At 41.2% G+C, this 15,761-nt stretch overlaps 1 protein-coding gene across 12 annotated transcripts in view; it reads left to right on the top strand.

Moving 5' to 3' along the window:
* The window catches only part of LOC139381237 (neurexin-1a-like), a 749,117-nt gene that overhangs the window by 621,250 nt on the left and 112,106 nt on the right, over positions 1 to 15,761 (top strand). For 11 of the 12 annotated variants that reach the window (XM_071124703.1, XM_071124702.1, XM_071124701.1 and 8 more), the window contains 2 exons: positions 7,109 to 7,198; positions 8,707 to 9,029. In XM_071124703.1, the coding sequence (XP_070980804.1) occupies positions 7,109 to 7,198; positions 8,707 to 9,029 (413 nt within the window). The remainder of the gene's footprint in view (positions 1 to 7,108; positions 7,199 to 8,706; positions 9,030 to 15,761) is intronic. The other variant, XM_071124712.1, reaches the window with a different exon arrangement.

The following is a 15,761-nucleotide window of genomic DNA, read 5'->3' as shown; positions in this document are numbered from 1 at the left end:
AAGGAAAATGCTATGTCTAGCGCAAACCCAACACCTGTCATCACCCTGAGAACACCATCCCCACAGTGAAACGTGGTGGTGGCTGCATCATGCTCTGGGCATGTTTTTCATTGGCAGGGACTGGGAAACAGGTTATATTTGAAGGAATGATGGATGGCGCTAAATACAGGAACATTTAAATGTAAATGTCTTGGTCAAAGCCCAGACCGCAATCCAATTGACAATCTGTGCTATGACTTAAAGATTGTAGTACACCAGCGGAACCCACCCTACTTGAAGGAGTTGGAGCAGTTTTGCCTTGAAGAATGGGAAAAATCCCAGTGGCTAAATATACCAAGCTTACAGAGACATACCCCAGGAGACTTGCAGCTGTAATTGTTGCAAAATTTGGCTTTGCAAAATATTGACTTTGGGTGGGGGGGGGTGAATAGTTATGCACACTTTTTTGGGCTTATTTCTTGTTTGTTTCACAATAAAACTTATTTTGCATCTTCAAAGTTGTAGGCATGTTGTGTAAATCAAATGATACAATCCCCCCCAAAATCTATTTTAATTAGAGGTTGTAAGGAAACAAAATAAGACAAATGCCAAGAGGGTGAACACTTTCGCAAGTCAGTGTAGACACATTTGGGCAGTCTTAATACAACATTTTGATCAGAAATTCAATGGTTCATTGGATCAGTCTAAAACGTTTCACATACACTGCTTCCATCTAGTGGCCATCATCTAAATTGCGCCTTGGCTGAAATAAAACATTTTGCCCTTTCTCTTTCATTTCAAAGACGATGGGACAAAAAAATGCAAAAAAGCACATGTTATTTTTCTTTGCATTATCTTTTGCCAGATCTAATGTGTTAGTGCCCAGTTATGAACTTGACAAGTAATTAATAAACCAATTTCAGTGCCTTCATCCCCCTTGGCATTTTTCCTATTTTGTTCCATTACAACCTGTAATTTAAATGAATTTTAATTTTTATGTAATGGACATTCACAAAATAGTCCAAATTGGTGAAGTGAAATTAAGAAAATTAAAAACTGACAAGTTTGCATTTGTATTCACCCCCTTTGCTTTGAAGCCCCTAAATAAGGTCTGGTGCAACCAATTACCTTCAGAAGTCACATAATCAGTTAAATTGCACACAGGTGGACTTTATTTAAGTGTCACATGATCTCAGTATATATACACCTATTCCGAAAGGCCCCAGAGTCTGCAACACCACTAAGCAAGGGGCACCACCAAGCAAGCGGCACCATGAAGACCAATGAGCTCTCCAAACAGGTCAGGGACAAAGTTGTGGAGAAGTACATTTAAGGGTTGGGTTATAAAAAAATATCTGAAATGGTGCGCCGACATCCCACGGAGCACCATTAAATCATTTTTTTTTAAATGGAAAGAATATGGCACCACAACAAACCTGCCAAGAGATGACCGCCCACCAAAACTCATGGACCAGGCAAGGAGGGCATTAATCAGAGGCAACAAAGAGACTCAAGATAACCCTGAAGGAGCTGCAAAGCTCCACAGCGAAGATTGGACTATCTGTCCATAGGACCAATTTAAGCCGCAAACTCCACGGAGCTGTGCTTTACGGAAGAGTGGCCAGAGAAAATCCATTGCTTGATGAAAAAAATAAGCAAACACATTTGGTGTTTGCCAAAAGCCATGTGGGAGACTTCCCAAACATATGGAAGAAGATACTCTAATCAGATGAGACAAAATTGTTGATTTTTGGCCCTCAAGGAAAATGCTATGTCTAGCGCAAACCCAACACCTGTCATCACCCTGAGAACACCATCCCCACAGTGAAACGTGGTGGTGGCTGCATCATGCTCTGGGCATGTTTTTCATTGGCAGGGACTGGGAAACAGGTTATATTTGAAGGAATGATGGATGGCGCTAAATACAGGAACATTTAAATGTAAATGTCTTGGTCAAAGCCCAGACCGCAATCCAATTGACAATCTGTGCTATGACTTAAAGATTGTAGTACACCAGCGGAACCCACCCTACTTGAAGGAGTTGGAGCAGTTTTGCCTTGAAGAATGGGAAAAATCCCAGTGGCTAAATATACCAAGCTTACAGAGACATATCCCAGGAGACTTGCAGCTGTAATTGTTGCAAAATTTGGCTTTGCAAAATATTGACTTTGGGTGGGGGGGGGTGAATAGTTATGCACACTTTTTTGGGCTTATTTCTTGTTTGTTTCACAATAAAACTTATTTTGCATCTTCAAAGTTGTAGGCATGTTGTGTAAATCAAATGATACAATCCCCCCCAAAATCTATTTTAATTAGAGGTTGTAAGGAAACAAAATAAGACAAATGCCAAGAGGGTGAACACTTTCGCAAGTCAGTGTAGACACATTTGGGCAGTCTTAATACAACATTTTGATCAGAAATTCAATGGTTCATTGGATCAGTCTAAAACGTTTCACATACACTGCTTCCATCTAGTGGCCATCATCTAAATTGCGCCTTGGCTGAAATAAAACATTTTGCCCTTTCTCTTTCATTTCAAAGACGATGGGACAAAAAAATGCAAAAAAGCACATGTTATTTTTCTTTGCATTATCTTTTGCCAGATCTAATGTGTTATATTCTCCTACATTCATTTCACATTTCCACAAACTTCAATGTGTTTCCTTTCAAGTGGTATCAATAAAATGCACATCCTTGCTTCAGGTCCTGAGCTACAGGCAGTTAGATTTGGGTATGTCATTTTGAGCAAAACATTTTAAAAAAGGGGCTGATCCTTTAGAGTTTTTTTGGGGGGGGGTTGACTACACTTTACTATTTATGTTTTTGACAACTTTTACTTTTACTCCACTACATTCCTAAAGAAAATAAAGTACTTTTTACTCTTTACATTTTCCCTGACACCAAAAGTACTCCTTACAATTGGAATGCTTAGCAGGACAGGAAAATTGTCTAATTCACGCAGTTATCAAGAGAACATCCCTGGTCATCCCTACTGCCTCTGATCTGGCAGACTCACTAAACACAAATGCTTCATTTGTGAATTGTGTCTGTGTTGAACTGTGCCCCTGGCTATCCATGAATAAAAAAAAACAAGAAAATCGTGTTGTCTGGTTTGCCTAATATAATACATTTTAAATGATTTATTATTTTAGTTTTTGATAATTGAAGTACATTTAAAACCAAAAACCATTAGACTTTTACTCAAGAATATTCTACTGGGTGACTTACTTTTACTTCAGTCCTTTTCTTTTAAGGTATCTTTACTTTTTCTCAAGTATGACAATTGGCTACTTTTTCCACCACTGCTATTTGGTATACATCCTAAAGGTGATGCAGAGTTTGGTCTCATCAACACCAAGAGTTCACCGCTCTTTCCTCTATCACAGGCTCCTTCTATTCCTCTCAATTATTGTTTGGTTCAGTTTAATCTCTCTATCTGTTTCTCACAGTTTCTGTTTTTAAGTTTATATTTATCCACCCACAAGCCGCACTGCTTTTGACATCTACAGAAAAACTGGTTAAACTCAAAGCAATTAAGGAGATTATTGTTGTTATCAGTCTCATTTGCATGTACGTCTACCGGGAATGAGAGGATGAGAGTGATGATATCCTTTTCATTGTCATTACCCTGACTCCTTAGTGTATCCATTGTCAAAGCCGTCAGCGTCATTACCCTGACTCTTAGTGTTTCTATTGTCAAAGCCGTCAGCGTCATTACCCTGACTCTTAGTATTTCTATTGTCAAAGCCTTCAGCGTCATTACCCAGACTCCTTAGTGTATCCATTGTCAAAGCCTTCATCGTCATTACCCTGACTCTTAGTGTTTCTATTGTCAAAGCCTTCATTGTCATTACCCTGACTCTTAGTATTTCTACTGTCAAAGCCTTCATCGTCATTACCCTGACTCTTAGTATTTCTATTGTCAAAGCCTTCATCGTCATTACCCTGACTCTTAGTATTTCTATTGTCAAAGCCTTCATCGTCATTACCCTGACTCTTAGTGTTTCTATTGTCAAAGCCTTCAGCACCATTACCCTGACTCTTAGTGTTTCTATTGTCAAAGCCTTCATCGTCATTACCCTGACTCTTAGTGTTTCTATTGTCAAAGCCTTCAGCACCATTACCCTGACTCTTAGTATTTCTATTGTCAAAGCCTTCAGCGTCATTACCCTGACTCTTAGTATTGCTATTGTCATAGCCTTCATCGTCATTACCCTGACTCTTAGTATTTTTATTGTCACAGCCTTCAGCGTCATTACCCTGACTCTTAGTGTTTCTATTGTCAAAGCCTTCATAGTCATTACCCTGACTCTTAGTGTTTCTATTGTCAAAGCCTTCATCGTCATTACCCTGACTCTTAGTATTTCTATTGTCAAAGCCTTCAGCGTCATTACCCTGACTCTTAGTATTTCTATTGTCAAAGCCTTCAGCGTCATTACCCTGACTCTTAGTGTTTCTATTGCCAAAGCCTTCATCGTCATTACCCTGACTCTTAGTGTTTCTATTGTCAAAGCCTTCAGCACCATTACCCTGACTCTTAGTATTTCTATTGTCAAAGCCTTCATCGTCATTACCCTGACTCTTAGTATTTCTATTGTCAAAGCCTTCAGCGTCATTACCCAGACTCTTAGTATTTCTATTTGTCAAAGCCTTCATCGTCATTACCCTGAGTCTTAGTTTTTCTATTGTCAAAGCCTTCAGCGTCATTACCCTGACTCTTAGTATTTATATTGTCAAAGCCTTCAGCGTCATTACCCTGACTCTTAGTGTTTCTATTGTCAAAGCCTTCATCGTCATTACCCTGACTCTTAGTGTTTCTATTGTCAAAGCCTTCAGCACCATTACCCTGACTCTTAGTATTTCTATTGTCAAAGCCTTCATCGTCATTACCCTGACTCTTAGTGTTTCTATTGTCAAAGCCTTCAGCACCATTACCCTGACTCTTAGTATTTCTATTGTCAAAGCCTTCATCGTCATTACCCTGACTCTTAGTATTTCTATTGTCAAAGCCTTCAGCGTCATTACCCTGACTCTTAGTGTTTCTATTGTCAAAGCCTTCAGCACCATTACCCTGACTCTTAGTATTTCTATTGTCAAAGCCTTCATCGTCATTACCCTGACTCTTAGTATTTCTATTGTCAAAGCCTTCAGCGTCATTACCCTGACTCTTAGTATTTCTATTTGTCAAAGCCTTCATCGTCATTACCCTGAGTCTTAGTTTTTCTATTGTCAAAGCCTTCATCGTCATTACCCTGACTCTTAGTATTTCTATTGTCAAAGCCTTCATCGTCATTACCCTGACTCTTAGTGTTTCTATTGTCAAAGCCTTCAGCACCATTACCCTGACTCTTAGTGTTTCTATTGTCAAAGCCTTCATAGTCATTACCCTGACTCTTAGTGTTTCTATTGTCAAAGCCTTCATCGTCATTACCCTGACTCTTAGTATTTATATTGTCAAAGCCTTCAGCGTCATTACCCTGACTCTTAGTGTTTCTATTGTCAAAGCCTTCATCGTCATTACCCTGACTCTTAGTGTTTCTATTGTCAAAGCCTTCAGCACCATTACCCTGACTCTTAGTATTTATATTGTCAAAGCCTTCATCGTCATTACCCTGACTCTTAGTGTTTCTATTGTCAAAGCCTTCAGCACCATTACCCTGACTCTTAGTATTTCTATTGTCAAAGCCTTCATCGTCATTACCCTGACTCTTAGTATTTCTATTGTCAAAGCCTTCAGCGTCATTACCCTGACTCTTAGTGTTTCTATTGTCAAAGCCTTCAGCGTCATTACCCTGACTCTTAGTATTTCTATTGTCAAAGCCTTCGGCATCATTACCCTGACTCCTTAGTGTATCCATTGTCAAAGCCTTCAGAGTCACTACCCTGACTCTTAGTGTTTCTATTGTCAAAGCCTTCAGAGTCACTACCCTGACTCTTAGTATTTCTATTGTCAAAGCCTTCATCGTCATTACCCTGACTCTTAGTGTTTCTATTGTCAAAGCCTTCAGCGTCATTACCCTGACTCTTAGTGTTTCTATTGTCAAAGCCTTCGGCATCATTACCCTGACTCCTTAGTGTATCCATTGTCAAAGCCTTCAGAGTCACTACCCTGACTCTTAGTGTTTCTATTGTCAAAGCCTTCAGAGTCACTACCCTGACTCTTAGTATTTCTATTGTCAAAGCCTTCATCGTCATTACCCTGACTCTTAGTATTTCTATTGTCAAAGCCTTCATCGTCATTACCCTGACTCTTAGTATTTCTATTGTCAAAGCCTTCAGCGTCATTACCCTGACTCTTAGTGTTTCTATTGTCAAAGCCTTCAGCGTCATTACCCTGACTCTTAGTATTTCTATTGTCAAAGCCTTCAGCGTCATTACCCTGACTCTTAGTATTTCTATTGTCAAAGCCTTCAGCGTCATTACCCTGACTCCTTAGTGTATCCATTGTCAAAGCCTTCAGAGTCACTACCCTGACTCTTAGTGTCAGCCTTCACTGCTATTGGAATAGTGTTCCAGGATGTGTGCACCTATTTTGACACATAAATATGTTGTTTCTTTGATTTTTGAAATGCCTATGTTGATTGATGATTTGTTGTTAGCTTGTCACCTGGTTATTAGTCAACGTGTTTAAATGGGGATGGGATGTGCTATATATGTATATACTTTGTTATGTACTCTAAACCATAAACTGTGTGCAAATGGTTGAATGTTTTTCACAAACAATCATTTCTGGGAATGTATAACTAGCTAAAAAGTCTGCCAAAAAGAAAGCAAGAAAAATAAATGTGTTTTGGAAATCATTTTGGCAAGACTTATGTTATGAAAATGTTTAAATTTGTGATTTTGTTTTGGTTTATACATTAATATAACTCTATTAACCTAGTTGTAACTTCAGCGAGCTAATTCTCAAATAATATAGGAATAATTGGTTGGCTAAAATAAAAATTAAATGATTTGAGTAATTGAAGTTGGGTCGATGAAATGTTGTAGGTAACTTTTTGTTTATTTTAAACGTCTAAAACGTATTAAAAACTTTGTGGCAGTTGTTATAGCTCAAGAATTAAGTATTGACATTTAACCTTTGACTTTACAGACTTTAACCACTGAAATGTCTCTTTAAACTTTAAAGGCAACAATGATAACGAACGCCTGGCGATTGCTAGACAGCGAATCCCATATCGACTTGGTCGAGTAGTTGACGAATGGCTACTCGACAAAGGTAAAAACATTGATTAAAACTTCAAATTAAAATAATTTGATCATAACCCAGTAATACTTTTTGTAACCAATAAACCTTAAAAAAAGTAATGTTCAGTAAAACTTCAATAAAACTAAATAATTTAAAAACAGTTAAATGTAGCTAGCTAGTAACATTGCACACTTTCTTTTTAGAGATGTCAGCTTCAGGTTAAAGGGACTGTAAACATAAATCTAACTATTTCCTGAAGTAATATCAACACTGTTAAAATGTATATAAATTATTATAACATTGTTGTCATTTGATACCTAAATGATCAACTAAAAAAGGTCCCGTTAAATGATACATTCAGTTGATATTTGTAGTATTTTATATATACATGTATGTGGTTGTTTATAATGGATCATACTGATTCAACTTCTAGAAATGTTCAATGATAAATAGAGTGCAATATTAATTGGCATAAAGAAAGTGAGTCCCTTTAACGGATATTGTAAATATGTATAGGGAATGAATATCAAGGCAATGTATCATAAAACTCTAATGTTTGAGTGCATGCCTTTTTGTATGTTTCTAGAAACCAAGTTGTGTCTCCCACCGTGATTATCTGTCATTTTGATGTGTTCTGTTTCAGTTTTCATGTTCCCTTTTATTTGACTGTCAGCAATGACACTTTTGTTATGTCCCTCATATTTCAAAACTCAGTGTCAATTTTAAGTTGCCTTCACTTCTTGCTAAAAGGCGGTCTTGGGATGATGATAAAAGTCAAATTAATCATTTGGGAAAACCTTTGAAACGTATGTTAACTACAGTTAACTACTTTAGAAATGTATGTTAAATATAGTAATGAAACTCAACTTCTATACATACTATAACTATGAATGATGTTTTTTATTATAATGAAACTTAAAACTGTTATATAATCATACAGTTTTTTAAAGTGGTGAGTGTTTTCAAAGACATTCAAGTGTCAAGCTATTCAAAGAGGATAATTGGCGCCTGTAAAATGACACATCTGTCAACTCTATTTTCTCCACAGGCAATTTCCCACAGACAAACTGTCCCTTTTTAAATTCCATCACATAGAAAAACTCACACTTCTAATATTTTCCTATTATTTCAAGGAATAAATAAATTGCAGTTTAGCTCAATGCTGTCAAGTAATACTAGATGTACACACCTACCCTCAGTTAAATTGACTTGTCCTTTTAGCAAAGCTGCAGTACATTGATTTACCACAACTTTTTGCTTTATTATTTCTCCCTTTGAGTCTGTGTGGTTCCATCCCATCATTCTAACCGCAATAAATTACTATGAGAGGCTTGCCTCTAGCAATGGGTAATTTATCGCAACTCATTAGCCGACTGGGCAAATAATCTGTGTTCCTATGCGCAAATATTTTTCATCACGCTTTATTTTTTTATTTCTGTTTTGACTCAACATACAAGTAGGGAGTTAGTGGTGGCAGAGTCCGTCCACGTTCCATCCAACATACATTCTTGTATATATGTAATATTGTTTCCCCACAGGTCGGCAGCTCACTATCTTCAACAGCCAGACCACCATACAGATAGGTGGCTGGGACAGGGACAGGAGTCGCTCGTTTCAGGGCCAGCTCTCAGGCCTCTACTATAACGGGCTGAAGGTGTTCAACATGGCCACTGAAGGAGATCCTAACATCCGCATCCAGGGGAGCGTGAGACTGGTGGGAGAGTCACCCTCTTCCATCACGCCACAGTCCAGTGCCAACACGGGCAACCGGTCGGAGACGTCCACCTCCATTATGGAGATCACCACGACGACGGCATCCAGTAGGAAAGTGAAGCAGACGACGCCACGGGAACCTCATCAGGTAGGAGAACTCAGAACTTAAGATAAGATATACTTTAGCATTATTATTTACGAGACATTTGTCTTCTGCTTTGTCTAACCAATATACAGTACTTATACACACAAAACACATTGGGTTGGAGAGGCTGGGCTGGAGCAGAGGACTGCATAGGGCAGGGCCCAAACTTTCTGGTCTTCTTATTCTCTGTACAGCCAGGTCTAAAATGTTTCATCTTTCTAAAGGGTGCCAATAATTAAGACCTGACATGATCTGTTCTTGTTATGTGTCTTATCCTGGTCTGAGCTCTCTCTGTGAGCCTGGTCTGAGATATGTCTGTGAGCCTGATCTGGGATCTGTCTGTGAGCCTGATCTGGGATCTGTCTGTGAGCCTGGTCTAGGATCTGTCTGTGAGCCTGGTCTGAGATCTGTCTGTGAGCCTGGTCTGAGATCTGTCTGTGAGCCTGGTCTGAGATCTGTCTGTGAGCCTGGTCTGAGATACTGTATGTCTGTGCTGTATATCTTGGTCTATGAGCCTGGTCTGAGATCTGTTTGTGTTGTATATCCTGGTCTGTGAGCCTGGTCCGAGATCTGTCTGTGATGTATAGCCAACTCCTATGTTTGTTAACATGACAAAGACCAAGAAAAGCACCATTTATTTATTTAACCTTAAACTAGGCAAGCCAGTTAAGAACCATTTATTATTTCCAATGATGGCCTACCAAAAGGCAAAAGGAATCTTGCGGGGACGGAGGCTGGACAAAACACACATCACAACAAGAGAGACAACAAAACACTACATAAAGATAGACCTAAGACAACAACATAGCATGGCAGCAACACATGACAACAAAGCATGATATCAACACAACATGACAACAACATGGTAGCGACACAACATGGCAGCAGCACAACATGGTAGCAGCACTAAACAGGGTTTAATGATTATTGGGCACAGACAACACAAAGGGCAAGAAGGTAGAGACAACAATATATCACGCAAAGCAGCCACAACTGTCAGTAAGTGTCCATGATTGAGTCTTTGAATGAAGAGATGGAGATGAAACTGTATTTCTGTGGATGTATGTTTTCCTTTTTTCAGTGATAAAAATATCTCGTTATGACCTCAAGCCATTTGAAAAGTCTATGCATGTACACTATATCAATAAAAGCATGTAGACACCCCTTCAAATATGTGGCTTCTGCTCTTTCAGCCACACCCATTGCTGACAAGTGTATAAAATTGAGCACACCGCCATGCAGTCTCCATAGACAAACATTGGTAGGAGAATGGCCTTACTGAAGAACTTGAGTGCCTCACTAATGCTCTTGTGGCTGAATGGAAGCAAGCCCCAACAGCAATGTTCCAGCATCTCGTGGAAAGCCTTCCCAGAAGAGTGGAGGTTGTTATAGCAGCAAAGGGGGGACCAAATCCATATTAATGCCAACAAATTTGGAATGAGATGTTCGACAAGCAGATGTCCACATACATTTGGTCATGTAATGTATTTGACATACAGTGCATTATATGTAACCCAACAACACAATATGTTCTCATAACTGTACAAATAAGAGTTTTCTGGTGTTAGCTGTTCTTTTTCCGATGATGCATCTGACCTCAATAACCAAGGGTGAAACATGTCTTCCACCACCAGCCTAACGTAAAATCACTGTTAATGCCAATGTCTGCTATGACACTGCTAGACATGTGTAACGGCTGATGTCCTCCTCTTCATCTGAAGAGAAGTAAGGATCGGACCAAGATGCGGCGTGGTACGTGTTCATGACGATTTTACGGAACACTGATGAAATACAAAAACAATCATCGAATACGTGAAAATACCAAACCGAAACAGTACCGTGTGGCCACAAACACGGAAACAAACACCCACAAACCAACAGTGAAACCCAGGCTACCTAAGTATGATTCTCAATCAGAGACAACTAACGACACCTGCCTCTGATTGAGAACCATACTAGGCCGAACACAGAAATAGAAAAACATAGAAACACAAAACATAGACTGCCCACCCCAACTCACGCCCTGACCATACTAAATAAAGACAAAACAAAGGAAAATAACGGTCAGAACGTGACAATATGCTGATATCAAGTGTGACATAGGGCATAGCCCAGGGGGCAGTTCCTGCCTCCATGCTCATAGGGCATAGCCCAGGGGGCAGTTCCTGCCTCCATGCTCATAGGGCATAGCCCAGGGGGCAGTTCCTGCCTCCTTGCTCATAGGGCATATCCCAGGGGGCAGTTCCTGCCTCCATGCTCATAGGGCATAGCCCAGGGGGCAGTTCCTACCTCTATGCTCATAGGGCACCGCCCAGGTGACGTTTTCTGCCTCCATGCTCAAAGGGCACAGCGTTTTCTGCCTCCATGCTCATAGAGCATAGCCCAGGGGGCAGTTCCTGCCTCCATGCTCATAGGGCATAGCCCAGGGGGCAGTTCCTGCCTCCATGCTCATAGGGCATAGCCCAGGGGGCAGTTCCTGCCTCCATGCTCATAGGGCATAGCCCAGGGGGCGTTTTCTGCCTCCATGCTCATAGGGCATGGCGCAGGGGGCAGTTCCTGCCTCCATGCTCATAGGGCATAGCCCAGGGGGCAGTTCCTGCCTCCATGCTCATAGGGCATAGCCCAGGGGGCAGTTGCTACCTGCTTGCTCATAGGGCACCGCCCAGGTGGCGTTTTCTGCCTCCATGCTCAAAGGGCACAGCCCAGGGGGCAGTTCCTGCCTCCATGCTCATAGGGCACAGCGTTTTCTGCCTCCATGCTCATAGGGCACAGCGTTTTCTGCCTCCATGCTCAATGGGCACAGCGTTTTCTGCCTCCATGCTCAAAGGGCACAGCGTTTTCTGCCTCCATGCTCAAAGGGCACAGCGTTTTCTGCCTCCATGCTCATAGGGCACAGCGTTTTCTGCCTCCATGCTCATAGGGCACAGCGTTTTCTGCCTCCATGCTCAAAGGGCACAGCGTTTTCTGCCTCCATGCTCAAAGGGCACAGCGTTTTCTGCCTCCATGCTCATAGGGCACAGCGTTTTCTGCCTCCATGCTCATAGGGCACAGCGTTTTCTGCCTCCATGCTCAATGGGCACAGCGTTTTCTGTCTCCATGCTCATAGGGCACAGCGTTTTCTGCCTCCATGCTCAATGGGCACAGCGTTTTCTGCCTCCATGCTCATAGGGCACAGCGTTTTCTGCCTCCATGCTCATAGGGCACAGCGTTTTCTGCCTCCATGCTCATAGGGCACAGCGTTTTCTGCCTCCATGCTCAAAGGGCACAGCGTTTTCTGCCTCCATGCACCAAATAACAAATAAAAGAGAAATAAAAGAGGCCAATGAAAACCAACCCAGTTGTGGTTGAAGTTGTTGTTTTGAGGCTATAAAGTGATTGCTTGTCTTGGGACAAAATAAAGTGATTTTGGTGGAGCAGTGAACATTGAATCGCTTTCATGCCAAATTGATGGACCAGGGAATAGGCTTAGAGTTCACCCCTTGGGTATATGTGCACTGGGCTTGAAGGAGGTCTAATGCCAGATCAGCCACAGACCAAAGAATCAAGTCAGAGGAAGGGCTCTGCCTCACATACTGTCTGGCTGACATTCACAGACATAATAACAAGATAATAGGCGGTCATTTAATTCACATCACAACCTTTCAGGATTTGTTTATTCACTCTTCAATTGCCCAGAATATGTGTGTCGTATTGTTTTGCACAACTAGTGGTGATTTTGTGTGATAGCAGGGAGAAAATGTGTTGATAGTTGAGGTTGCTTCAAACGCTGGAGATTAGAAGGAGGTTGGTTTTCTAGGGAAACATATACAACATATATACATGTACTTTTTCTTTTCTATGGGTGTTTCTAAAAGTATTCAGAATAACACAGTGTCTTCTGGCACTAGAAGCACAAGCATTTCGCTACACTCGCATTAACATCTGCAAACCATGTGTACGTGACAAATAAAATGTGATTTGATTTGATTTGATTTAAAGTATTATCCAAAATGACATCCTTAATGTCAAAAGAGGAATGGTAATGTAGTATTCCCGCGTTCACAGTGGATTGATACACAGCTGTTGGGGCTACCTTCATATTATATATTTTACTGCAAACATATTCAAAACAGTGTGTTGGCATGGCTATTAACAATTGAACAATACATCCCCTTTGATAAACAAGCAAGTGCAATACTCTGCAATCAAAACAAATCTAGGAATGAAGAACATTGTTAACAGGGCCAAGTAGTCTACACAATATAATCCATATACAGGCAAGTCATTTTCCTGGCTCCCTCTGATCGGATATTATGTAGAGCCTTGACTCCTCTCTCTGATTGGGTATTGGGTGGAACCCGAGCTTGGCTAATTGGCTCCCCAGTGCTTCGTGCCACAGAGGAGAAGACAGCAATGTTGTCCAGATGTAAATGGGATTTTCAGGGATATATTTCCCATTCTATTGCATGTGTGGGTTAGCGTTCAAGGCTTCCGGGACTCACAAACCCCCACTATATCAAACGATGGCCTAGTTTCTAGGAAATGCATATAGGCATTGGGACGCCCGAAATAGACACAGCCTCTCCCCATCCCTACCCAGTCCGTCAGTGTCCCAGACTGTTTCTTTCAGTCCACAAAGGGATGGAGAAATCAACCCAGACATCATCCTCGCTTACAGCCTTCCTGCCAGTAAGAGAGAGAGAGAGAGAGAGAGAGAGACAAAGAGAGAGAGAGAGACACAAAGAGAGAGAGAGAGAGAGACAAAGAGAGAGACACAAAGAGAGAGAGAAAGACACAAAGAGAGAGAAAGACACAAAGAGAGAGAGAGACACAAAGAGAGAGAGAGACACAAAGAGAGAGAGAGTGCGAGCAAGAGACACAAATAGAGAGAGAGACACACAAAGAGCGATAGAGACACAAATAGAGAGAGAGAGCAAGAGACACAAAGCGAGAGAGAGACAAAAAGAGCGAGAGAGACACAAAGAGAGAGAGATTGTGAGCAAGAGACACATCATCCTTCCAGGCTTCCTGCCAGTAAGAGAGAGAGAGAGAGAGAGAGAGAGAGACAAAGAGAGAGAGAGAGACAAAGAGAGAGAGAGAGACAAAGAGAGAGAGAGAGACAAAGAGAGAGAGACAAAGAGAGAGAGAGAGAGACAAAGAGAGAGAGAGAGAGACACAAAGAGAGAGAGAGAGAGAGACACAAAGAGAGAGAGAGTGAGCAAGAGACACAAAGAGAGAGAGAGAGAGCAAGAGACACAAAGATAGAGAGAGACACAAAGAGAGAGAGACACAAAGAGAGAGCAAGTGACACAAAGAGAGAGAGACACACAAAGAGAGAGAGAGACAAAGAGAGAGAGACACACAAAGAGAGAGAGACACGAAGAGAGAGCAAGAGACACAAAGAGAGAGAGAGACAAAGGGAGAGACACACAAAGAGAGAGAGACACACAAAGAGAGAGAGAGACACAAAGAGAGAGAGACACGAAGAGAGAGCAAGAGACACAAAGAGAGAGAGACACACAAAGAGAGAGAGAGACACAAAGAGAGAGAGAGTACGAGCAAGAGACACAAAGAGAGAGAGACACACAAAGAGAGAGAGAGAGAGACAAAGAGAGAGAGAGTACGAGCAAGAGACACAATGAGAGAGAGTGAGCAAGAGACACAAAGAGAGAGAGAGCGAGCAAGAGACACAAAGAGAGAGAGAGTGAGCAAGAGACACAAAGAGGGAGAGAGTGAGCAAGAGACACAAAGATAGAGAGAGAGCAAGAGACACAAAGAGAGAGAGAGCGAGCAAGAGACACAAAGAGAGAGAGAGTGAGCAAGAGACACAAAGATAGAGAGAGAACAAGAGACACAATGATAGAGAGAGCGAGAGATAATAATCCAAACAAGTAAATCCCGATGTTATTATTCCTTTCCATTTCAGAAATATTGATCAAGTGTAAATATTTTCTTCCCCTCCTAAAATTAGTCCAGGCCTGTGAACCATAGCAGGAGCATGCAATCCACAGTGGAAGATCAGACAGTGGTCTGTAATTGTCTTTAATCTCTAATCTGTGTATGAGGCGTTATCTTTATAAATCTTGACAAAAGCCAGCGGATTCGGCAGTCAGGAAAGAAACTGCTGCTGATGCGCCTGTCCTACTTTTCTGTTTCAAATTGTTTCATTATAACAGAATAATACTGTGTTACACATGAACGCCATCCATGTCCATATTTGCTCACAGGTGTAAATGCATTTTATCTCTTATTCTTATCCATATTTTTTAAAACTGCATTGTTGGTTAGGGGCTCGTAAGTAAGCATTTCACTGTAAATTCTACACCTGTTGTATTCGGCGCATGTGACTAATGCAATTTGATTTGATTCTGAATAGACTGTAAATATGAACAGATACTGCACACTGTAGACATCACATAAAGATAAACATAGAATACTGTATCAGACCACTGCTCTCTCAGCTGAATAGGTAAGTACTGTAACTGAATGTACATTACCTCTTCACTCCAACTGCTTTGAGAGCATTGGAATTAGCCAATCAATGAGAATCAAAGAATGTTCAGCTAACAATCAATTCATTAGAACGTTCAAAAACCACTGATGGCGTCAACGATGACATGCTCTTTGTACTACTCCATGACAGCTTGCCCCGGCCAAACCCAGACATCGCTGGGCCAATTGTGTGGGACACCCAATCATGGCCAGATGTGAAACAGCCACGATTCAAACCAGGGACTGTAGTGACGCCTCTTCAAC

The sequence above is a fragment of the Oncorhynchus clarkii genome, chromosome 23, assembly GCF_045791955.1.
Source record: "Oncorhynchus clarkii lewisi isolate Uvic-CL-2024 chromosome 23, UVic_Ocla_1.0, whole genome shotgun sequence".
Classification (NCBI taxonomy): Eukaryota; Metazoa; Chordata; class Actinopteri; order Salmoniformes; family Salmonidae; genus Oncorhynchus; species Oncorhynchus clarkii.
This window is presented reverse-complemented; position numbering and strand designations above follow the sequence as displayed.